The 23,949-nt window shown below is 46.6% G+C and overlaps 1 protein-coding gene and 1 long non-coding RNA gene across 51 annotated transcripts in view; one reads left to right on the forward strand and one right to left on the reverse strand.

Annotated features, from left to right (window-relative positions):
- Positions 1-20,191, forward strand: part of LOC115443893 (fibroin heavy chain) — a 38,657-nt gene extending 18,466 nt beyond the window's left edge. For 28 of the 50 annotated variants that reach the window (XM_037442297.1, XM_037442281.1, XM_037442288.1 and 25 more), the window contains 11 exons: positions 3,276-3,407; positions 3,553-5,172; positions 5,317-5,397; positions 5,602-5,901; positions 6,070-6,309; positions 8,358-8,408; positions 8,751-8,789; positions 9,341-9,385; positions 10,392-11,807; positions 18,875-18,954; positions 19,989-20,191. In XM_037442297.1, the coding sequence (XP_037298194.1) occupies positions 3,276-3,407; positions 3,553-5,172; positions 5,317-5,397; positions 5,602-5,901; positions 6,070-6,309; positions 8,358-8,408; positions 8,751-8,789; positions 9,341-9,385; positions 10,392-11,807; positions 18,875-18,936 (3,986 nt within the window). In that variant the 3' untranslated portion in view covers positions 18,937-18,954; positions 19,989-20,191. Of the gene's footprint in view, positions 1-3,248; positions 3,504-3,552; positions 5,182-5,229; positions 5,449-5,601; positions 5,902-6,069; positions 6,310-8,357; positions 8,409-8,750; positions 8,790-9,340; positions 9,386-10,391; positions 11,808-18,874; positions 18,955-19,988 lie in introns of all 50 variants that reach the window. The other 22 variants (XM_037442285.1, XM_037442283.1, XM_037442289.1 and 19 more) reach the window with 22 other exon arrangements.
- A 409-nt stretch (positions 20,192-20,600) lies between these two features.
- On the reverse strand, positions 20,601-21,214 carry LOC115443897. Its single transcript, XR_003938675.2, has 2 exons — positions 20,865-21,214; positions 20,601-20,772 (listed from the first exon to the last, which is right to left on the reverse strand). It is a non-coding gene; the product is annotated as an uncharacterized LOC115443897 (long non-coding RNA).
- Between the last annotated feature and the right edge of the window lie 2,735 nt (positions 21,215-23,949).

Below are 23,949 nucleotides of genomic sequence, written 5' to 3' on the forward strand. Positions count from 1 at the left end.
CCCAGGCAGTGCACCAGAAAACAGTCCAGGAGGCAAACCAAGTAGCGGATCGGGAGGAAAACCAGGCAGTGGATCGGGAAGCAACCCAGGCAGTGGAACGGGAGGCGGCTCAGGCAGTGGTAGTTCCGCAGCTGCTAGTGGAACAGCAGGTATGAGATTTTATTCTAATATTCTCGTTATTAGGGACTGAAATATTCGAATACTTTAAATATTAGGTTTGGGAATTAGAATGTAGTAATCTTGATAAAAATATGTTACTAGGAATAATAAAAATAATTTTAACAAAAAATTAAACCGCCTTCAAAAACCACTCAAAACCAAAAAAATATTTCACATAACAGTTATATTGGATACCAATATTGGAGTCGGTGCCTAATTAAAATTGCTAGTTAGCTATATTTGTTGCATAGTCCATCTATGAGCTACATTTCTTTCAAATGAATTAAACGGAGTAAGTTTGCGTTTCTACTAACAAACATACACAGTGAAAGATGTAATACCAAGCACATGTATGGTGTTTCATCTTTTTTCTTTTCCTCTTTTTTCGGGGCAGGGAGGGTAATATACCCACATTTGACCAGCTATATGTAACAAGGGAAGAATTTGGGTAGTGTACAGATCACAAATTTAAATATTTCCTTAAGAGCTTCCATTTGCTGTGCTGCGGCGGTGCGTTCATCTCCGGTGAGGATCTGACTTGCTGACTTTGTACGCTGGCAGTACATTATTTTCGTATATTTGTTAGTGTATTTATCTAGCTTAACTAGCAATTTTAATTAGGCACCGACTCCAAAATTGGTATCCAATATATAACTGTTATGTGAAATTATTTTTTGGTTTTGACTGGTTTTGAAGGCGGTTTAATTTTTGTTAAAATTATTTTATTTTTGCTTTTGTAATAGTATAAAATAGACCGTCTCAATGTCTCGCATAGTCATGTTTCGCTCACGATACGATTATCGCGCTGAGGAGTTACACCTCTGAGTACCACTGAAAAGGGAAAAGGTGTGATGCTATATATATGTATGTGAGAAGTAGATTTAAGCAAACCTAACGCAAAACACAACTGATATATTTGGCTCACAGTACAACTATCGCGCTATGGTGTAACACCTCTGCCTACCTCTGAAAAGGGAAAAGGTGTGATGCTATATATATGTATGTATGTACCCAGTAGAGTCCACTAAACCCAACACAAAAACACAACTTATGTGTTTCGCACGCAGTACGACTATCGCGCTGAAATGTTACACCTCTGCCTACCCCTGAAAAGGGGAAAAGGTGTGATGCTATATGTATATATATATGTAAGAAGTAGATTCAAGCAAACCTAACGCAAAAACACAACTGATATATTTTGATCATACTACAACTATCGCGCTGTGGTGTTACATCTCTGCCTTCCCCTAAAAAGTGGAAAAGGTGTGATGCTATATACATATATGTATGTATGTAAGAAGTAGAGTCAATTAAATAACCCAAAAACACAACTGATATGTTTCACACACAGTACGACTATCGCGATGAAATGTCTCCTCTGCCTACCCCTGACACGGGGAAAAGGTGTTACGCTATATGTATAAGTATGTGAGAAGTACAGTCAACCAAACTCAATGCAAAAACATAACTAAATACGTCACAGGAAAGCTAAATTCGCGATTTCGTTTTCTTGGACGATATTATTCTAGTTTTTATTTCAAAACCAAACTACCGAAGAACTACCGAAAAAATGTATAGGACCAAATCTGGAGAAATTCTTTTTCATAATAAAAAGAATTTTCCAAATCGGTTCATAAATGAGCGAGTTGTGAGGTAACAAACAAACAAAAAAAATTCACGTCGAATTGATAACCTCCTCCTTGAAGTGCAGCTATTCAGTAAATGGTAAAAGATAATAACTCTATCTAAATAACTTCATTATTTTGATAATCGCCGTGTAAATTATCCCACGTGACATCTTACGTCTTTGACTGTAATCAAATTTAACATATTTTATTATTATATATCTCGCCAGTCAAGCAAGCGGATTATCTGATGTTGTGTTCTCCACCACTCAAAAATACTCACAATGCCACTGTCCTTCGTATTAAAAACATTGTATTCTGACCATTTTAAATTTGCATTGACACTGCAAAATAATTTATCCAGTGCATGATCATTGATCAGATCATTATGGTCATGGTTTCCTTCGTTAACAATAAAATAGTCGTTCTTACGCCTTTTGCATATCGACGCGGCAAACCGCGATAGCGAGGCGTACCTACTGAAAAGCTAAATATAAGCGAAATTTATCCGTCGACTTCATTTCGCTTTCCTATCCACTGTAATATATCTATATAACAAACTGCATTTCTTGAAATTTTCGCCACACTACTTTCTTTTTATGTTTATTCCTATAATTTGGATGCCCCATTAAATGTGATTCGAGTTAATCTCATATTTCATTAATAATTTTCTCGGTTTCTACCTCCGCCATCATATTTCGTCGCGATTTTTGTCATAAAAGACAAACCACGTCGTTTCTCTCCCATACCGCGGCGTCCGTGTGAAAAGAGTATCCCGAGTAACTACGATATTATTATGGAAAGAGAGTCAATTACAGGAAATAAAAATAAAATAAAATAAAAATAAAAATATTATAATATTTTGTGAAAATCTATAAAAGAGTTTGTGATTAAATCGTGTTATGGACATTATTAAATTCCGTAAATACTTTATGTTCAGGTGCTACAACTTATGAATCAGGCGGTAGTCCAGAAAGCGAACCGGGAGGCAGCCCAGGCGGTGGACCAGGAAACAGCCCAGGCAATGAACCAGGAAGCAGCCCAAGCAGTGGGTCAGGAAATAGCCAAGGGAGGCAGCCCAGGCAGTGCACCGGAGGCAGCCAGGCAGTGAACCAGGAAGCAGCCCAGGCAGTGAACCAGGAAGCAGCCCAAGCAGTGGATCAGGAAACAGCCCAGGCGGTGAACCAGGAAGCAGCACAGGTAGTGGACCAGAAAGCAGTCCAGGAGGCAGCCCAGGCAGTGAACCAGGAAGCAGTCCAGGAGGCAGCACAGGCAGTTCACCAGGAAGCAGCCCAGGAAACAGCCCTGGCAGTGCATCAGGAGGCAGCCCAGGTAGTGCACCAGGAAGCAGCACAGGCAGTGGACCAGAAAGCAGTCCAGGAGGCAGCCCAGGCAGTGAACCAGGAAGCAGCCCAGGCAGTGAACCAGGAAGCAGCCCAAGCAGTGGGTCAGGAAACAGCCCAGGAGGCAGCCCAGGCAGTGCACCAGGAGGCAGCCCAGGCAGTGAACCAGGAAGCAGCCCAGGCAGTGAACCAGGAAGCAGCCCAAGCAGTGGGTCAGGAAACAGCACAGGCGGTGAACCAGGAAGCAGCACAGGTAGTGGACCAGAAAGCAGTCCAGGAGGCAGCCCAGGCAGTGAACCAGGAAGCAGTCCAGGAGGCAGCACAGGCAGTTCACCAGGAAGCAGCCCAGGAAACAGCCCTGGCAGTCCATCAGGAGGCAGCCCAGGCAGTGCACCAGGAAGCAGCACAGGCAGTGGACCCAGGAGGCAGCCCAGGCAGTGAACCAGGAAGCAGCCCAGGCAGTGAACCAGGAAGCAGCCCAAGCAGTGGGTCAGGAAACAGCCCAGGAGGCAGCCCAGGCAGTGCACCAGGAGGCAGCCCAGGCAGTGAACCAGGAAGCAGCCCAGGCAGTGAACCAGGAAGCAGCCCAAGCAGTGGGTCAGGAAACAGCCCAGGCGGTGAACCAGGAAGCAGCACAGGTAGTGGACCAGAAAGCAGTCCAGGAGGCAGCCCAGGCAGTGAACCAGGAAGCAGTCCAGGAGGCAGCACAGGCAGTTCACCAGGAAGCAGCCCAGGAAACAGCCCTGGCAGTCCATCAGGAGGCAGCCCAGGCAGTGCACCAGGAAGCAGCACAGGCAGTGGACCAGAAAGCAGTCCAGGAGGCAGCCCAGGCAGTGAACCAGGAAGCAGCCCAGGCAGTGAACCAGGAAGCAGCCCAAGCAGTGGGTCAGGAAACAGCCCAGGAGGCAGCCCAGGCAGTGCACCAGGAGGCAGCCCAGGCAGTGAACCAGGAAGCAGCCCAGGCAGTGAACCAGGAAGGAGCCCAAGCAGTGGGTCAGGAAACAGCCCAGGCGGTGAACCAGGAAGCAGCACAGGTAGTGGACCAGAAAGCAGTCCAGGAGGCAGCCCAGGCAGTGAACCAGGAAGCAGTCCAGGAGGCAGCACAGGCAGTTCACCAGGAAGCAGCCCAGGAAACAGCCCTGGCAGTGCATCAGGAGGCAGCCCAGGCAGTGCACCAAAAAGCAGCACAGGCAGTGGACCAGAAAGCAGTCCAGGAGGCAGCCCAGGCAATGAACCAGGAAGTAGCCCAAGCAGTGGGTCAGGTAACAGCCCAGGCGGTGAACCAGGAAGCAGCACAGGCAGTGGACCAGGAAGCAGTCCAGGAGGCAGCCCAGGCAGTGAACCAGGAAGCAGCCCAGGCAGTGAACCAGGAAGCAGCCCAGGCAGTGCACCAGAAAACAGTCCAGGAGGCAAACCAAGTAGCGGATCGGGAGGAAAACCAGGCAGTGGATCGGGAAGCAACCCAGGCAGTGGAACGGAAGGCGGCTCAGGCAGTGCACCAGGAAGCAGCACAGGCAGTGGACCAGAAAGCAGTCCAGGAGGCAGCCCAGGCAGTGAACCAGGAAGCAGCCCAGGCAGTGAACCAGGAAGCAGCCCAAGCAGTGGATCAGGAAACAGCCCAGGAGGCAGCCCAGGCAGTGCACCAGGAGGCAGCCCAGGCAGTGAACCAGGAAGCAGCCCAGGCAGTGAACCAGGAAGCAGCCCAAGCAGTGGGTCAGGAAACAGCCCAGGAGGCAGCCCAGGCAGTGCACCAGGAGGCAGCCCAGGCAGTGAACCAGGAAGCAGCCCAGGCAGTGAACCAGGAAGCAGCCCAAGCAGTGGGTCAGGAAACAGCCCAGGCGGTGAACCAGGAAGCAGCACAGGTAGTGGACCAGAAAGCAGTCCAGGAGGCAGCCCAGGCAGTGAACCAGGAAGCAGTCCAGGAGGCAGCACAGGCAGTTCACCAGGAAGCAGCCCAGGAAACAGCCCTGGCAGTGCATCAGGAGGCAGCCCAGGCAGTGCACCAAAAAGCAGCACAGGCAGTGGACCAGAAAGCAGTCCAGGAGGCAGCCCAGGCAGTGAACCAGGAAGCAGTCCAGGAGGCAGCCCAGGCAGTGAACCAGGAAGCAGCCCAGGCAGTGAACCAGGAAGCAGCCCAAGCAGTGGATCAGGAAACAGCCCAGGAGGCAGCCCAGGCAGTGCACCAGGAGGCAGCCCAGGCAGTGAACCAGGAAGCAGCCCAGGCAGTGAACCAGGAAGCAGCCCAAGCAGTGGGTCAGGAAACAGCCCAGGCGGTGAACCAGGAAGCAGCACAGGTAGTGGACCAGAAAGCAGTCCAGGAGGCAGCCCAGGCAGTGAACCAGGAAGCAGTCCAGGAGGCAGCACAGGCAGTTCACCAGGAAGCAGCCCAGGAAACAGCCCTGGCAGTCCATCAGGAGGCAGCCCAGGCAGTGCACCAGGAAGCAGCACAGGCAGTGGACCAGAAAGTAGTCCAGGAGGCAGCCCAGGCAGTGAACCAGGAAGCAGCCCAGGCAGTGAACCAGGAAGCAGCCCAAGCAGTGGGTCAGGAAACAGCCCAGGAGGCAGCCCAGGCAGTGCACCAGGAGGCAGCCCAGGCAGTGAACCAGGAAGCAGCCCAGGCAGTGAACCAGGAAGCAGCCCAAGCAGTGGGTCAGGAAACAGCCCAGGAGGCAGCCCAGGCAGTGCACCAGGAGGCAGCCCAGGCAGTGAACCAGGAAGCAGCCCAGGCAGTGAACCAGGAAGCAGCCCAAGCAGTGGGTCAGGAAACAGCCCAGGCGGTGAACCAGGAAGCAGCACAGGTAGTGGACCAGAAAGCAGTCCAGGAGGCAGCCCAGGCAGTGAACCAGGAAGCAGTCCAGGAGGCAGCACAGGCAGTTCACCAGGAAGCAACCCAGGAAACAGCCCTGGCAGTGCATCAGGAGGCAGCCCAGGCGGTGAACCAGGAAGCAGCACAGGCAGTGGACCAGGAAGCAGTCCAGGAGGCAGCCCAGGCAGTGAACCAGGAAGCAGCCCAGGCAGTGAACCAGGAAGCAGCCCAGGCAGTGCACCAGAAAACAGTCCAGGAGGCAAACCAAGTAGCGGATCGGGAGGAAAACCAGGCAGTGGATCGGGAAGCAACCCAGGCAGTGGAACGGGAGGCGGCTCAGGCAGTGGTAGTTCCGCAGCTGCTAGTGGAACAGCAGGTATGAGATTTTATTCTAATATTCTCGTTATTAGGGACTGAAATATTCGAATACTTTAAATATTAGGTTTGGGAATTAGAATGTAGTAATCTTGATAAAAATATGTTACTAGGAATAATAAAAATAATTTTAACAAAAAATTAAACCGCCTTCAAAAACCACTCAAAACCAAAAAAATATTTCACATAACAGTTATATTGGATACCAATATTGAGTCGGTGCCTAATTAAAATTGCTAGTTAGCTATATTTGTTGCATAGTCCATCTATGAGCTACATTTCTTTCAAATGAATTAAACGGAGTAAGTTTGCGTTTCTACTAACAAACATACACAGTGAAAGATGTAATACCAAGCACATGTATGGTGTTTCATCTTTTTCTTTCCTCTTTTTTCGGGGCAGGGAGGGTAATATACCCACATTTGACCAGCTATATGTAACAAGGGAAGAATTTGGGTAGTGTACAGATCACAAATTTAAATATTTCCTTAAGAGCTTCCATTTGCTGTGCTGCGGCGGTGCGTTCATCTCCGGTGAGGATCTGACTTGCTGACTTTGTACGCTGGCAGTACATTATTTTCGTATATTTGTTAGTGTATTTATCTAGCTTAACTAGCAATTTTAATTAGGCACCGACTCCAAAATTGGTATCCAATATATAACTGTTATGTGAAATTATTTTTTGGTTTTGACTGGTTTTTGAAGGCGGTTTAATTTTTTGTTAAAATTATTTTTATTTTTTGCTTTTTTGTAATAGTATAAAATAGACCGTCTCAATGTCTCGCATAGTCATGTTTCGCTCACGATACGATTATCGCGCTGAGGAGTTACACCTCTGAGTACCACTGAAAAGGGGAAAAGGTGTGATGCTATATATATGTATGTGAGAAGTAGATTTAAGCAAACCTAACGCAAAAACACAACTGATATATTTGGCTCACAGTACAACTATCGCGCTATGGTGTAACACCTCTGCCTACCTCTGAAAAGGGGAAAAGGTGTGATGCTATATATATGTATGTATGTAAGAAGTAGAGTCCACTAAACCCAACACAAAAACACAACTTATGTGTTTCGCACGCAGTACGACTATCGCGCTGAAATGTTACACCTCTGCCTACCCCTGAAAAGGGGAAAAGGTGTGATGCTATATGTATATATATATGTAAGAAGTAGATTCAAGCAAACCTAACGCAAAAACACAACTGATATATTTTGATCATACTACAACTATCGCGCTGTGGTGTTACATCTCTGCCTTCCCCTAAAAAGTGGAAAAGGTGTGATGCTATATACATATATGTATGTATGTAAGAAGTAGAGTCAATTAAACCCAACCCAAAAACACAACTGATATGTTTCACACACAGTACGACTATCGCGATGAAATGTCTCCTCTGCCTACCCCTGACACGGGGAAAAGGTGTTACGCTATATGTATAAGTATGTGAGAAGTACAGTCAACCAAACTCAATGCAAAAACATAACTAAATACGTCACAGGAAAGCTAAATTCGCGATTTCGTTTTCTTGGACGACATAATTATTCTAGTTTTTTTTTTATTTCAAAACCAAACTACCGAAGAACTACCGAAAAAAATGTATAGGACCAAATCTGGAGAGAAATTCTTTCATAATAAAAAAAGAATTTTCCAAATCGGTTCATAAATGAGCGAGTTGTGAGGTAACAAACAAACAAAAAAAAATTCACGTCGAATTGATAACCTCCTCCTTTTTTTTGAAGTCAGTTAAAAATATAAATGATGGTCGATACTATAACTCTAGATTAAAATAACCTGTACATAACAATAATAAATAATATGTTCACGTATTGATAGTCATCCATTCTATTCGCTGATTGTTAATTAATTTTTAGAGGTGCATTTCTAGCACATTGAGATCGCGATACTTATTCTTTAAATTTAAAATTGGTAATGGAAAAAGTTTTCTTTTTTTTTCTAAGAAAAGTTTGTAACTATTATGTAGGTATTCGAGGCGACCACTTATTTTAATGTGATTTAATATATTATTAAATTTCTTGTTTTCACAGTTGCTTCGGGCCAAAATGCTAGCTCTTCCGGTGTAGCATCAGCTAATAGTGGTAAGATTTGATACTCACGAAATTCATAGGCCTAAAGCCCAAAAGGGAGATAAAATACAAGCAAGGCAGTTCAAGGATAGTTTCGAAAATCCAGATTTGCTTGATATATTTTCTGAACACATAACAATGCGCTGAAGACATCCACTGCAAGATCAGTATGCTGGAGTTACTGCCGTAACGGAGAAAATGTAAATAAAAACATTTTATCATATACGTTACTAAAATACGTTGTTTTTTAGTTAATACAAACTACTATTGATTGTGTCTTTTCTAAAAACTTAAAAGAATATATTATTATCAACCTAAAAACAATAAAGTTATTCACTTTGATTTCATTTATAGGTGAAGGCAACGCCTCGGCTTCTTCAGCGGCTTCAGCAGGTAAATACATTAGTATTCGGCAGTATTATGTCTATTCATCACTTTCTTATCAAATGGCTATTGGAAAAAACTAAACGCTTCGTAACAGCAAACCTTTTGAGCGCAAAGCGCGAAAATTAGCTAAATTTTATTGTATTATGCTCGATATTTACTTATATTATTATGTTTTTTATACTGTTGGGAGGATAACGAATTATCATATCTTTTAGAAAAAGTATCACCGTGAGTCACGTAATATAGGAGAGATGTTAAAAAAATAAGGTTCAATATAATATGATTGATGTATTTATCTCTTGCCAGTAGATATTTTTTTGGGCTTCACTTTACTTAACATCGGATACAATAAAGTCACTTCCCCATATCATTGATAAAACAAAATAATAATAAATAATGAAAGTGGATAATACATGATCAACATTTCTTACCTCGGTCTTATTATCACTGACTATTATATTTGTCAAGTCGCCGCTATGCCAATGATGTACCTATTTTTATAACGACGACAAAACTGCAATTCTGAAGTGTTATTGTATTAAATGTATTTATTGCAGAATCCAGTGGCAAAGGCGGAAAAGCATCGGGTGCAGCCGCATCAAGTGAGTTTTTATTTTATTTTCTATTGTATATCACTGGCAATAATTATTAAAATATATAACTTAAAATTTGTCTTTTACCATAAGTAGGGACTCTCTCACATTAATGCAGCTATTCAGTAAATGGTAAAAGATAATAATCTATCTACAAATAACTTCATTATTTTGATAATCGCCGTGTAAATTATTCCACGTGACATCTTACGTCTTTGACTGTAATCAAATTTAACATATTTTATTATTATATATCTCGCCAGTCAAGCAAGCGGATTATCTGATGTTGTGTTCTCCACCACTCAAAAATACTCACAATGCCACTGTCCTTCGTATTAAAAACATTGTATTCTGACCATTTTAAATTTGCATTGGACACTGCAAAATAATTTATCCAGTGCATGATCATTGATCAGATCATTATGGTCATGGTTTCCTTCGTTAACAATAAAAATAGTCGTTCTTACGCCTTTTGCATATCGACGCGGCAAACCGCGATAGCGAAGCGTACCTACTCGAAAAGCTAAATATAAACGAAATTTATCCGTCGATTTCATTTCGCTTTCCTATCCACTGTAACATATCTGTATAACAAACTGCATTTCTTGAAATTTTTCGCCACACTACTTTCTTTTTATGTTTATTCCTATAATTTGGATGCCCCATTAAATGTGATTCGAGTTAATCTCATATTTCATTAATAATTTTCTCGGTTTCTACCTCCGCCATCATATTTCGTCGCGATTTCTGTCATAAAAGACAAACCACGTCGTTTCTCTCCCATACCGCGGCGTCCGTGTGAAAAGAGTATCCCGAGTAACTACGATATTATTATGGAAAGAGAGTCAATTATAGGAAATCACAAACCGCCAGAGAGAATTGCACCACTTAAAATTCATGAATGGTTTTTACTATTAGTTAAAAATATTATAATATTTTGTGAAAATCTATAAAATAGTTTGTGATTAAATCGTGTTATGGACATTATTAAATTCCGTAAATACTTTATGTTCAGGTGCTACAACTTATGAATCAGGCGGTAACGGAACTGGTAATAGTGGAGGAAGTAGTCCAGAAAGCGAACCGGGAGGCAGCCCAGGCGGTGGACCAGGAAACAGCCCAGGCAATGAACCAGGAAGCAGCCCAAGCAGTGGGTCAGGAAACAGCCCAGGCGGTGAACCAGGAAGCAGCACAGGAGGCAGCCCAGGCAGTGAACCAGGAAGCAGCCCAGGCAGTGAACCAGGAAGCAGCTCAAGCAGTGGGTCAGGAAACAGCCCAGGAAACAGCCCTGGCAGTGCATCAGGAGGCAGCCCAGGCAGTGCACCAGGAAGCAGCACAGGCAGTGGACCAGAAAGCAGTCCAGGAGGCAGCCCAGGCAGTGAACTAGGAAGCAGCCCAGGCAGTGAACCAGGAAGCAGCCCAAGCAGTGGGTCAGGAAACAGCCCAGGAAGCAGCCCAGGCAGTGAACCAGGAAGCAGTCCAGGAGACAACCCAGGCAGTGGATCAGGAAACAGCCCAGGAGGCAGCCCAGGCAATGCACCAGGAGGCAGCCCAGGAAACAGCCCTGGCAGTGCACCAGGAGGCAGCCCAGACAGTGGACCAGGAAGCAGCACAGGCAGTGGATCAGGAAGCAGTCCAGAAGGCAGCCCAGGCAGTGAACCAGGAAGCAGCCCAGGCAGTGAACCAGGAAGTAGCCCAAGCAGTGAACCAGGAAGCAGCCCAGACAGTGGACCAGGAAACAGTTCAGGAGGCAAACCAAGTAGCGGATCGGGAGGCACACCAGGCAGTGAATTAGGAAGCAGCCCAAGCAGTGGACCAGAAAGTAGTCCAGAAGGCAGCCCAGGCAGTTCACCAGGAAGCAGCCCAGGAAACAGCCCTGGCAGTGCACCAGGAAGCAGCACAGGCAGTGGACCAGAAAGCAGTCCAGGAGGCAGCCCAGGCAGTGAACCAGGAAGCAGCCCAGGCAGTGAACCAGGAAGCAGCCCAAGCAGTGGGTCAGGAAACAGCCCAGGAAGCAGCCCAGGCAGTGAACCAGGAAGCAGTCCAGGAGACAACCCAGGCAGTGGATCAGGAAACAGCCCAGGAGGCAGCCCAGGCAATGCACCAGGAGGCAGCCCAGGAAACAGCCCTGGCAGTGCACCAGGAGGCAGCCCAGACAGTGGACCAGGAAGCAGCACAGGCAGTGGATCAGGAAGTAGCCCAAGCAGTGAACCAGGAAGCAGCCCAGACAGTGGACCAGAAAGCAGCCCAGGAGGCAAACCAAGTAGTGGATCGGGAGGCAAACCAGGAGGGAAACCAGGTTGCGACGTGGTTGGTGCAATAAATGACGTCTTGATATCTGAAGGAGCCATTATAAAAGAGTTGGAAAACTTCTTAACACGTCATAAAAAATTACCAAATAAGATTGAATTTACTACAATAAGAAGGAAGAGTAAGTTGTGTTGATATTATTATGTACTACTAGCTTCCGCCCGCAGCTTCGCCCGCGTGGATTTCGGACTTCAAAAATGGAGCCGGTCGCGAACGTTCGAGAATGTTCGTTTTACGAAGCTACTCGCTAGGTGATTCGCTAGCCTCTAGGTGCCAAGCAAGCCGCCTGCCTGTGCGTTCGCGACCTTATATATATACAAAAATAATCCTTATAGCGTGATTCAGTATTCACGCATGATGGCTTATTATTAGTGTATTTCATTTATAACTTTGGTGTTTCTATACCGATTTCTATGATTCTTTTTTATGGAATATTTAATAATGTTAACTTTTTTAATTAGGGATGACTGAGAGTGTTATAAACGTAAGTGGAGACAAATATAATGAGAAAGCTTCGAACTGCTAAGCTATCGGGAGTTACACGTGTTATTGTGAGTCAACCATAAAAGATAGACATATGCTGTCGTGGGATATTTTTTACATAATTTTAAGGAGAACATTTCCGTCATACATGATTTCTGTGTAGCTTTAACCATTAAGGTGGCACACGCGACGGAAGCTTAAAAAATGGAGTAACTCCTCCCGTTTTCCCAATATTTCCCTTCACTGCTCTGCTCCTATTAATTGTAGCGTGATGAAAAGTATACTATAACCAGCACAGGAGTATGACAAATAATTGTATCAAGTTTCGTTAAAATCCGTCGAGTAGTTTTTGTTTCTATAACGGTTATACAGACAGACAGACAGACAAAAATTTTACTAATTGCATTTTTGGCATCAGTATCGATCCCTAATCACCCCCTGATAGTTATTTTGGAAATATATTTCATGTACAGAATTGACCTCTCCACAGATTTATTATAAGTATAGATATAGATAAACAACTTGTTTAGATTATTTTACAAATACCTTTTTTTTTATTTCGCGGAGAAAGTTCCTTATTACTACCGCCCAGCCTTCGTAGGGGGCGACTGAGCGGTTATGCTGGGGTAACCGTGCCTTAAGGCCCGGCGTTGAGCCGCCCGGATTTGATGGTGACCTTCGGGCGACCGCCGGGCCGAGTCCCTAACCCTACATACAACTTAAGCCTATGCACGGCCTACCAGCTAAAACTCCGCGGTGGCCCTCTTCGGCGCATTTGGGACGGCTGCGGGCTTCCTCTGACGTTGACGTGTCTAAGTCTGCGACCGCAGCCGCCCCTGCGCGGTGCCGCCTTGCGGCCCGTCTCCGATGGGGGGGCTCAGAAGCCCCCGCGCACCGAAGGACGCCCTCGGTGTCTACGGCAGTATGAGGCCAACAACACACTGCCGTCCATCCCGGGGTCAACCGAAAGATGTGAAAAACATGCACAAAAATTCACTAAGGCGGACAGAATCTAAATGTTGCCGCGCCGTGGCGCCTGTCTAGCCACTGTTTAAAGACAGGACGCACTGTCGCGACGGCCCGAAGCCCCGCTGACGGGGCCTCCAGCCTGAGACGCCACTCCTCCACGGCGGCTCGCCGTAAGGAGGCCCTTTTGGCCTCCACATCCTTCAGGGCCGGACGCTGCCCGTTCTTGAACGCCTCCTCGCTCTAATGAAATGTGTCGGAGAGAGCTTTGGCGTCCAGATCCCAGGGCTGGAATCCGGCCAAAAGACAAGCCGCCTCGTACGAGACCGTCGGTACGCCCGTATGGCCCACTGCGCAATGACCCGCTGCGGGCCCCGCAGGAGGGCGACACAACGCCTCCCCAGGGCGTCAGCCCATACTGGGCTGCCGTACAACGCCATGGACCGCACGACCCCGTGGTACAACCTTCGACAGGGGATACCAGGACCTTCCAGGTTGGGCAGCAGGCTAGAAAGAGCGCCCGCCGTCCTGGACAACTTTGTCCTCAACTTCTCGAAATGGGCGCGGAAGTCCCATCGGCTATCCAAAATTAAACCTAAATATTTCATCGTTTTGCCGATGGGTCTCCGCACCCCCTCAACCACGATGTGGGTACCGGCCGGTGGCCCCAGCCGAGGCCCGTGGAAACAAATGGCCTCGGTCTTTTCGAGGGCCACCTTCAAACCCAAACGCTTGATTCGGCTCACTACGTAGCCGGCGCCCACCGCCGCCAGGATCGCGGCGTCCTGGAAGGTCTTAGACGTGGCCGTGACTAGCGTGTCGTCCGCATAGCATGTCACGCCGACGCCCCAGAGATTGGCACCACGGAGCACCTAGTCGTACCCGATGTTCCACAAGAGAGGGCCTAGAACCGACCCCTGTGGGACACCGCACGACATCGCTCTCCGGTGCCACCCGTCGGCGCCTGGATACATTACGTACCTGCCAAAAAGGTACGCGTGCACCAGACGCCTTAGATAGGGCGGTACCGCGTGGTACTGCAGTGCTTCATTAATACATGGCCAGGGGAGCGAATTAAACGCATTGGAAATGTCTAGGGAAACAGCAATCACTATTTTACCCCTGGCCACTGCTTCCTCCGCCTGAGACTTGACCCGCAGAATCGCGTGGACGGTAGAGTGTCCGCCCCGAAAACCAAACTGGTTGTCGGCCAAGTTGGGACCGACCCTCTCGAGGTGCTCGACAAGGCGCGTGTGTAGAATGCGCTCAAAAAGTTTGGCGACCTCGTCGAGCAGCACGATGAGCCGGTAGGCCGACGACTTCTCTCCGGGTCTCCCTTCCTTCTTAAGCAGGACGAGCTTCCCGGTTCTCCAACGCGCCGGGAAGACGTCCTGCACCATGCAAGCGGAGAATAGGCTGCGGAGCCGCGGCCCCAAGTGCTCGAGGGCTAGCACCCAGGCTTTCCCGGGGATGCCGTCGAGACCCGGGGCGGTGTTTTTGCCCCGCAGCCGAAACACTGCCGCCCGCATTTCCGCGGGCGAAACCTCTGGAATACCCCCTGCTGATGACGACGATTTCGCCACTTCCGGTGGCGCCATCGGTGGAGGAGTGGTATCCTCGGTGGCCGGGAACAAGGTCGCGACAACGTTGGCCAAAAGATCCAGCCTGAGACTCTCCGACAGTGGGGGCGCCGCCGAACGAAGTTTGTTCATCACTAGTTTGTATGGGCGCCCCCACGGGTCCGCGTCGAGAGTCTCCCGAAACTCCCTACGTGCCGCGACCTTGGCCCTATGAATGGCCACCCGCTGCGCTCTCTTCGCCTCCTTGTAGAGGCCGTAGAGGTGCCGCTCCTGGTATTCATGGTCACTACTACGAATGCGGCGGCGGCGATGCCTAGCGAATCGGCGGCGCGCAGCCACGCAAGACGCGCGCAACTCCGCTAGCTCCACCGACCACTAGTACATCTCCCGCCGCGGAGGACGACGGAGCGCCCGGGGCATGGCGGCGTCGCAAACATCCGACATTGGAACCCCGAACCACTCCGCCTCCTGCTCGACTCGAATCGGACCCTCAGGCTCGGGACGCCATGACACTGCCAGAGCGGCCAGCTCTAGGGCCTTCTTGTAGAGGCACCTTAACGCCCACCGCGGGCCGTCCTGTCGAGGGGCACTCGGTCCACCTACACTATTGGGCCGGATACTCGGGGATGCGGAGACGTCAAACCTAATATAACGATGGTCCGACAACGTCTCCACGCCCACGAGGACTCTCCAGCCCTGGACACGACGTGCGACGGTGGGACTCCCAAACGACAGATCCACTATGGACCCGCCATTGCGCCGCACGCACGTGTTCACCGACCCCCTGTTCAGGACGGCCAGGCCGACGTAAATCGCCCATTCCTCCAGGACCCTACCGCGAGCGTCGGTCGCCGGCGAACCCCAGACCGCGGACTTCGCGTTGAAGTCGCCGGCGACGATCGCCGGGTAAAGTTGGCCTTGCTCAACCAGGGCCCCCAGTCGAACGAGGAAAGATTCGAACTCGCCCAGGGGTCTGTTGGGGGAGAAATAAACTCCTACTATCCACAGGTCCCCCAACAGAACCGCGACGCATCCCTGGCCCTTCTCGACTTTTGCGAAGGGCGGGGAGCCAGCGGCACCCTGGTTGATGATGGCCACGGACCCGTCGATGTCCCCTACCCAATTGTCTCGGGGCGGGACAAAATACGGTTCGGCGACCACGGCCACGTGTACCGACCACTGCGCTAGGCTTTGGGACAACAGGTCCTGGGCGCGGGCGCAGTGGTTTATGTTCGCCTGGAGGAACTTGAAGTCCATTATTGATGGGCGATTTGCTCCACTTCCATCTCGGCTACTGCCACTGTTTTCGGTGGGCTCGCCGCCTGCGGCTGGGACAGAACCTCAGCCGCGGCGACACTCCTTCTTTGCTGGGGGCGGCGCCGGTTACGACGGGAGGGGGCAGTGCATGCCTTCCCCCCGAGCCGGTGCCTGGTGGGCCTGCCGGCGGCCGCACAGAGTGCGCAGTTCGCTGGGGCCTTGCACTCCCAGGCTTTGTGACCCGCCTGACCGCAGCGATAACAGAGGTGGCTGCGGTCTACTGCACAGTTGCAGCGCTCCCGGACGTGCCCGCTCTCCAGGCACCGGAAACACCGCATTGGCCGCGACTCCAGTACAGTCACCCGAGCCGCGGTCCAGCCTATGAGTATGCGGCCCACCCCCCTAACTTTTTGGGCCGCCTTAATCGGCATGCGGACCCACGCCGATCCTACTCCCGAACGATCGGGACGAATTTGCCTGACCTTTATTAATTCTGGCGGACACTTACCGGCCTTGGCGAGGGCCGCTGCGACCGTCTCAGGTGTTGCGGTATAGTCCAATTCGGACAGTCACAGCTCGACGGTTTTGGTGGGCCGGGATATCTTCACGTCCTCCGACCCACCGAAACACTCCCTCAGCCTCGCGGCAAGGGAGTCGGCCCTCTCCTCTGAATTGGCCCCGGGCACCTCATACATCGGGGCGCCCGTGGCCGCGAACTTCGGCCTTAGCCTGGTGATGTCCAGGCCGGTGAGGTCTACACGACTCTGTGCGTCCATGAGGACGCCCTTGTAGGTAAGACCTTTCGCTACTGCCGCCGGCGTCAAGGATATCACTACGGCCGCAGAGCGTGGTGGTCGCAGTTTCGACTCCGCCCGACGTGTAGATTGCGGTGGATGCGTGCTTGCCGCTGGTGTTGCAGCGGTCTTCCCCTTCTTCTTGGTGTTTTTCTTGGCCACCACGACCCACGGCGTGTCCATGGAGGCCGGTACCGGCGGCAGCAGGCGGGGCTCCGGAGCGGGTTGTGCCGGAGGGCCATTTTTCCTGCCCTTTTGGGCCTTCGGCTTGGGCGCCGTCGTCGCCGCCGCCTTCTTCCTCTCGGGTTTCCTCTTCTCGGGCGGTGCTGTCGCAGTCGCCGGGGCCGTAGAAGGACCCGCGACAGCCTGTGGCGGCGCGCAGGAGGGTCCGGGTACTGGGGCGAGAAGGCGAGCGGGGGCTGTTTTCTTCCCTACTCCTTTCCCTTTCTCCCTCCTGGATTTTGGCGGGGGAGGACCTCCGACCATTCCTCCTGTCACTGGGAGCTGTGTGTCCCCCGAGGCGGCCTTCCTTTCGTGGACCAAGCTGGGCCTCTGGGCTAGCCCCATCAGGGCCGACTCTAACCTGGCCTGGACCCTGGCTTCCACCATAGCCAGCATCTCCTCCGTTGACGGCCCTTTGTTGGACGCCTCCAGCTCTTCGAGGCGTCTTTTGAGAGCAGCATTCTCCTCCTGCAGCGTTTTTATATTCGCCTCGAGGCGGGCACTGTGCTCTTGCCACTTCTTCGATTCACTCTCGAGGCGAGTGATGACGGCGGACTCCGGCTGTTGTATGTACTGGGTGATTTTGTTGGTCACCCAGTTTAAAGCTGTCTGGGACGTTCCCTTTCGGTTGCCCGACTTGTGAACAATGGAGCGCATCACATGCTCGCACTGTTTTAAGTCCTCCTTTGTGACGGGGCGGTCCTCTTCTTCATCCAAACGCGGAGGCATCGGCGACTTCACGAATTTGAGCCGGTCTTCTAGCTCCTCCTCCGCCTTTTGGCGTGCCTCCTCGCACTTGAGTCGGTCGCGTTCCCTCTGCGCATGTTTGAGGCCTACGTACTTACCGACCGTGGGAGGACGCCCCCTCCCTCGGCCGTCGGTGGTCTGCGCCTTGGGTACCAGCTCGTCTGTATCACTCGTGCAGAGTGAGAGACAATTCTTTGAGCGGGAGTGCCTCCTCCAGAGCATCCCGCTCCGGACAGAGGAGACACTGCCGCTCGACTCCGAATCAATGCCTATCTATGGGCCCGATCTCATCGGCCACAACTTCTTTGCGCTTAGCGCCCTTTGCCTCCTGCAAAACTTCACCATCTCCAGGCTTTCGCCCGTCGATCTTCGCCTCCCCAGACGGAACCGAGGTAGGCAACCTCGCAAAGTAAGTAACGTACCTATCGGCCATGCATCCCCTCGCGGTTCGCCGCCGCTTGGAATTCGGGGTGATTTTTTATAGAGGTTTTTCTGCCTCGCGGTCCGGGCGGTTAAGCCAAGACCCTCGGTCCAGCGGGAGCGCGAAACATATCCACAGACCTCCACACCAGATTACGATCTGCGACGGCGACAATGGGAGAAAGAGTCCCCCCCACTGCCTGCTCGGGGCGGGGTGAGCGCACACCGAGCCCGTCGACACTTCCGGGACAGAACCGGGGGCCGCCCGAGATGGGCCAATCTCTCTGCACTGACAACACGGCGGCCATCGCAAGAGGCGACGACCGTCAACCAGCACATTTGTCAGGATATTCACCGGCGCGCAGATCAGCCTGATCGGTCTGATCGACGCGCCGTTGTCCAGGGTGCACCAACGAGGAGGTTTCCTGACCTAGCACCCCATTTTACGAATACCTAAATTTGTATCAAGGCATCTAGAAAACATCAATTTAATAGACTTGCTCTTTTATAAGCGACACTCTCAGTTCACTACAGAAAAAATATTGTTTCTTACTTTATATCATTCAAACGCCTATTAAAAAAGAATAAACAGTACTTGCACACTGCTGTAACACCACCAATAAACATAATACTACATTTTTCCATCACCCTTTAACCATGAATTTTAAGTCATTTCTGTACATAATAAACCATACTATAAATTCCTTCGTTCTTCGCAGTTCCAAGGAGACGCGGCAGAAGGAGGGGACCTCATCTATGTATTTGCAACAACGTTATTTAATTGGGATGAAAGGAAAAGTAGTTTATTAATCTAATTAGGTCAACATTGTAATGTATGCAAGAATTAATAAACATTTAAATGTTGCTTTTATTTCTCTTAGTTATATAACTATCTCTTGTCGATATTATGTTTAACAGCTTGATATCTCATTACTTTTTATCAGAGATAAACACAAAATAATGAAATTGATATTTATAGATAACAAATACGAACACCAAAATTGAAATAATAACTAGGGCGTTTGTGTCAAATATTACTAAGTACTTATAGTAAGGCTAAAGATACGAAAAAAAAAACATTTTATTTAGTTTTAAAAGATTTTGTCGGGCATTATTTAAGTTTTCATTTTATTTTTAATTCAATTTTTTTATAATTTTATTTTCTCTACCATGGGACCTCCAGCATCATCTAAAAACTCTTTTTTATTTTGTACTCGCTCGGATCGAGACCACCGTACAGAAGGTGGTAAAACCGGCCATAGTGCGTGGGCACTACACACACGTACACGTCAGTCTTACGTGGGTAAGAGTGACGTGTTTCGGGATCAGCTGTATATCGCACTCTTAATAAAATAATGACCTATTTCAAAATTGTTAATTTGTGGCAGTCGTTGGAAAACAAATTAATGTGAGCTACCTTTTTTGAAGTTGCTACAAAATGGAGCTTATTTAAGATAGGTAAAAAATTAAACCTATAGCATGAAAAAAAGGGAGAAAACTAAAAGGTCGCAAACAGAAATTGGTTTTTCAACTATTCCCAAAAATTGGCAATTTTGGAATGGGTCATTATTTTATTAGGAGTGCGATATATCCGGTTCTAACAGGCCGGCATTATTCTGTCCGTTGAAATTGTACCCAAATAGGGGACAGTGGACCCCACTCCATTCACTATCAGATGCTGGGGAGTCACTGCCGTGTCCGCCTAAAAAAAAGCTTTGCCAACTCTGTTCACACTTCAGAAATCCATCTTCATTGAGCCAATTTAAAAACACGATATAAAATATAAATTAAAGTATGAATTCAACTGCAATATATTTATGGTATTTGTTATTTCAGATTTCTTCTGGCATCAAACGAAAACGATCTTTGAAGATAATGAAAATACGATATACGATGCCATGAACACATAATGCGAGGATTACGGACATCGAGTTATGACTCTACTGCACTTCATTTACATATTTTTTTTTCCTAGTTTGATAATCATTGGTGGTGGTATATTTTAATCGCATAATACATTATTCAGCAATTATAAATGTGTTTTTTTTATTTTAATAAACCGTTCCCTGCGCGCAACCTGGGACTCATTGTCGATCAGGAACTGCACTTCGAATTACATATAAACAATGTTATAAAAAACTGTTTCTACAGACTCAAAATATTATATAAATTCAGACAGTATCTTAGTATTGATATAAGAAGGAGGCTTGTAGATAGTTTAATTCTATCACGTTTGAATTACTGTGATACAGTGTACGGGCCTTGCTTGTTATCGCGGACCGTTAAACTAATACAGCGTGTGCAAAACGCGTGCGCTAGGTTCTGTTTCAGTATTCCCAGTCGTAGCCATGTTACGCCGTTTTTAAATGAAGGCAACATACTAAACATGGCAGCAAGGCGAGAATTACACCTGGCCAGTTTACTTTTGGTATAGTAAAGACAAAAAAGCCAAAATACCTTTATAACAAACTATGTTGGAGACAAGACCATTTCAGATTTGGCACGCGAACTATAACTAATCCAATGATGACTCCACATCACAGGACCACTGCCTTTCGGGGATCCTTTAGGTATGCCGCCACGCACTGTTGGAACAACATTCCTCCTCCATGTCGGTCTAAAAATAATGTAAATACATTTAAACATCTTTATAAACAATATTTGCTAAAGTTGTATAATTAATATACAGCTATATTGTTAATTACCTACCTTCACGTATTCGTCCGGGCGGCGAGGTGGATGTTGTTTCACGATCAGTGATAGTGGCCGCCATGACTAATCCCATTGCTGCATAGTGGTACTTTTGTTAATGAGTGGCGTGTGGCATTATTTCAACGTGTATTGTACCCCCACAGTTAATAGTTACACAATTTATTATTGTACAATGACCATTACTTAGGTATATATATTTTGTTTTAGTTTCGTTTTCTACTTGGACAGTGAATTTAAGCAATCGAATTTAAGACTAATATACGCTGCGCGCCGGAGCGTGTGCGCAACTCGCCGCCGGGCCCGGTTGTGAGCGTTGTGAGTTATGTTCGGCTCGTGCCATAAATAACATAATAAATTCATAATCCCAATATTGTAAAATATATAAGCCGACTATGCGTCCGCACGTCTCCTGGCCCTCTCATCGAAAATCAGCGCTGCAGTACCACTTACCTGGTACAACAGCATTCAGCTGAATGAGAGGTGCCATTGCTGGTATTTGTTTATTTATTTATTATTATTATTTTCTATTGTAAGTATTAGTAGTAGTTCGTATTGTTGTTGTTGTTTTTTTATGTGTTTTAATGCCAGCAATAAATACATCTTTCTTTCTTTTTCTTTCTTTCTTTTTCCCCGCAATAATGATTTGACTGCTATACTGTGCCGCTGTGCTAATATTGCCCAATTGATTTTAATTAAAAAAATAATTCGTGGTTTATTATTTTTATTAACCACAATCACTTCACAAGTTTAATTTTTGTTATCCAACCTATTTATACTAAATCGCAAGACTTTGGGATATAAATAGTAAAACAAGATAATATCTATTGGAATTTGATAGGTATTCACCAGTCTTGCTCCCAGCCATCCATCCAGCCATCTTTACAGACATATCTGTCTTAATGTATTCATATATTTATCTAAACTTTCCGTAGGATTTTAATGGTCTTTGGACTAAAGAGTTATGCTCAAACTCAAATAACGTAAATGACTTCTAGGATTGAGAACTTAGTATTAAATTTTTCACACCTTAATAGTGGCTGTTCTTTATATCATTTAATTACAGGGGGGGCGAATTACGTACCAAATAGCGGAAGGAACTTCATCCCCTCAGCCAATGCGAAACACTGCATATTCGACTTAAATTGAAAACTACTTTGTTGATATATCAGTAGAGTTGAAGGTTTTGTATGCTGTAAATGAATGAACTGAATCGGAAGATAACCAATTTTATCTTTACATTGATAAATAAATTAATTATCCGATCAAGTCTTCCTTGATAATTTTCATTATATCTTCTATCTTCTATACTTATAATAAATACTTATAATAAATCTGTAGAGAGGTGAATTCCGTACATGAAATATATTTCCAAAATATAAATTCAGGCGGTGATTAGGGATCGATACTGATGCCAAAAATGCAATTAGTAAAATTTTTGTCTGTCGGTCTGTCTGTATAACCGTTATAGAAACAAAAACTACTTGACGGATTTTAACGAAACTTGGTACAATTATTTTTCATACTCCTGAGCTGGTTATAGTATACTTTTCATCACGCTACAATTAATAGGAGCAGAGCAGTGAAGGGAAATGTTGGGAAAACGGGAGAAGTTACTCCATTTTTAAGCTTCCGTCGCGTGTGCAACCTTAATGGTTAAAGCTACACAGAAATCATGTATGACGGAAATGTTCTCCTTAAAATTATGTAAAAAATATCCCACGACAGCATATGTCTATCTTTTATGGTTGACTCACAATAACACGTGTAACTCCCGATAGCTTAGCAGTTCGAAGCTTTCTCATTATATTTGTCTACTCTTACGTTTATAACACTCTCAGTCATCCCTAATTAAAAAAGTTAACATTATTAAATATTCCATAAAAAAGAATCCTAGAAATCGGTATAGAAACACCAAAGCTATACATGAAATACGCTAATAATAAGCCATCACGCGTGAATACTGAATCATACTATAAGGATTATTTTTGTATATATATAAGGTCGCGAACGCACAGGCAGGCGGCTTGCTTGGCACCTAGAGGCTAGCGAATCACCTAGCGAGTAGCTTCGTAAAACGAACATTCTCGAACGTTCGCGACCAGCTCCATTTTTGAAGTCTGAAATCCACGTGGGCGAAGCTGCGGGCGGAAGCTAGTAAAACATAAAATTTGAAAATCTTCTGTTACAATTTGACCAAACGTACTAACCAGTTTTAATTAGTTAACTAAAATGCAATTCACGGTTGACGGAATTTTATGAAATTTATATAATTTTCTGTCCTCCGAAAGTGGGAAACAATAATCACAACAATCATGACGTCACTATATAGTTAACATATTATTACTTACAATGTATTCAATTGATTGGAAAAGCGATTTTCAAATAGTTATTTATTAATTGCCTTGTAAATTGTTTTATTTATAAATATAAGAAAGGTAGGTTTTATTGATGTATAAATAACAACTTTAATTAGTCACCGACCCCAAATTGGTAACCAATATATAGGTAATTATCAATATTTTTTTTGGTTTTACTAGTTTTTGAAGGCGGTATAATTTATTGTCAAAAAGTTTTTATTTTTTGCTTTTTTTTTAGTAAAAATCAATATACATTGAGGACATCATAGTTGACGACTTCGTTTTAAGAGTTTTCTGATGCATCTTCGAAGTCAAAGGTCGAACGACAATAAATTATACGGAACCATACGGGAAGTACTAGCTTTCAAATAAATAAGAATCATCAAAATCGGTTCACCCAGTCGAAAGTTTTGAGGTAACAAAAATAATAAAAATTGAGAACCTCCTTCTTTCTTTGAATTCGTTTAGAAATGCACAAATCAATGTAACAAATATTGGTAAAATACCCTATTATAAACCCATCCACCTTTTAATATTGTATGATAAAAAGCACAAAGATTAAGAGGGTAGATGGCGTCACCTACATTTCCAATACAAAAATATTGAGCATATTATGCTGAGATGTCCACTACCTATCTTATAATTCGGCTGACTAGCGATAACAGATTATCCAGATGTTATGAAAGATCTGTTTAATAATAATATTACATGCTCTGCAGCTAAAA

Source organism: Manduca sexta, chromosome 24 (genome assembly GCF_014839805.1).
Source record: "Manduca sexta isolate Smith_Timp_Sample1 chromosome 24, JHU_Msex_v1.0, whole genome shotgun sequence".
Classification (NCBI taxonomy): Eukaryota; Metazoa; Arthropoda; class Insecta; order Lepidoptera; family Sphingidae; genus Manduca; species Manduca sexta.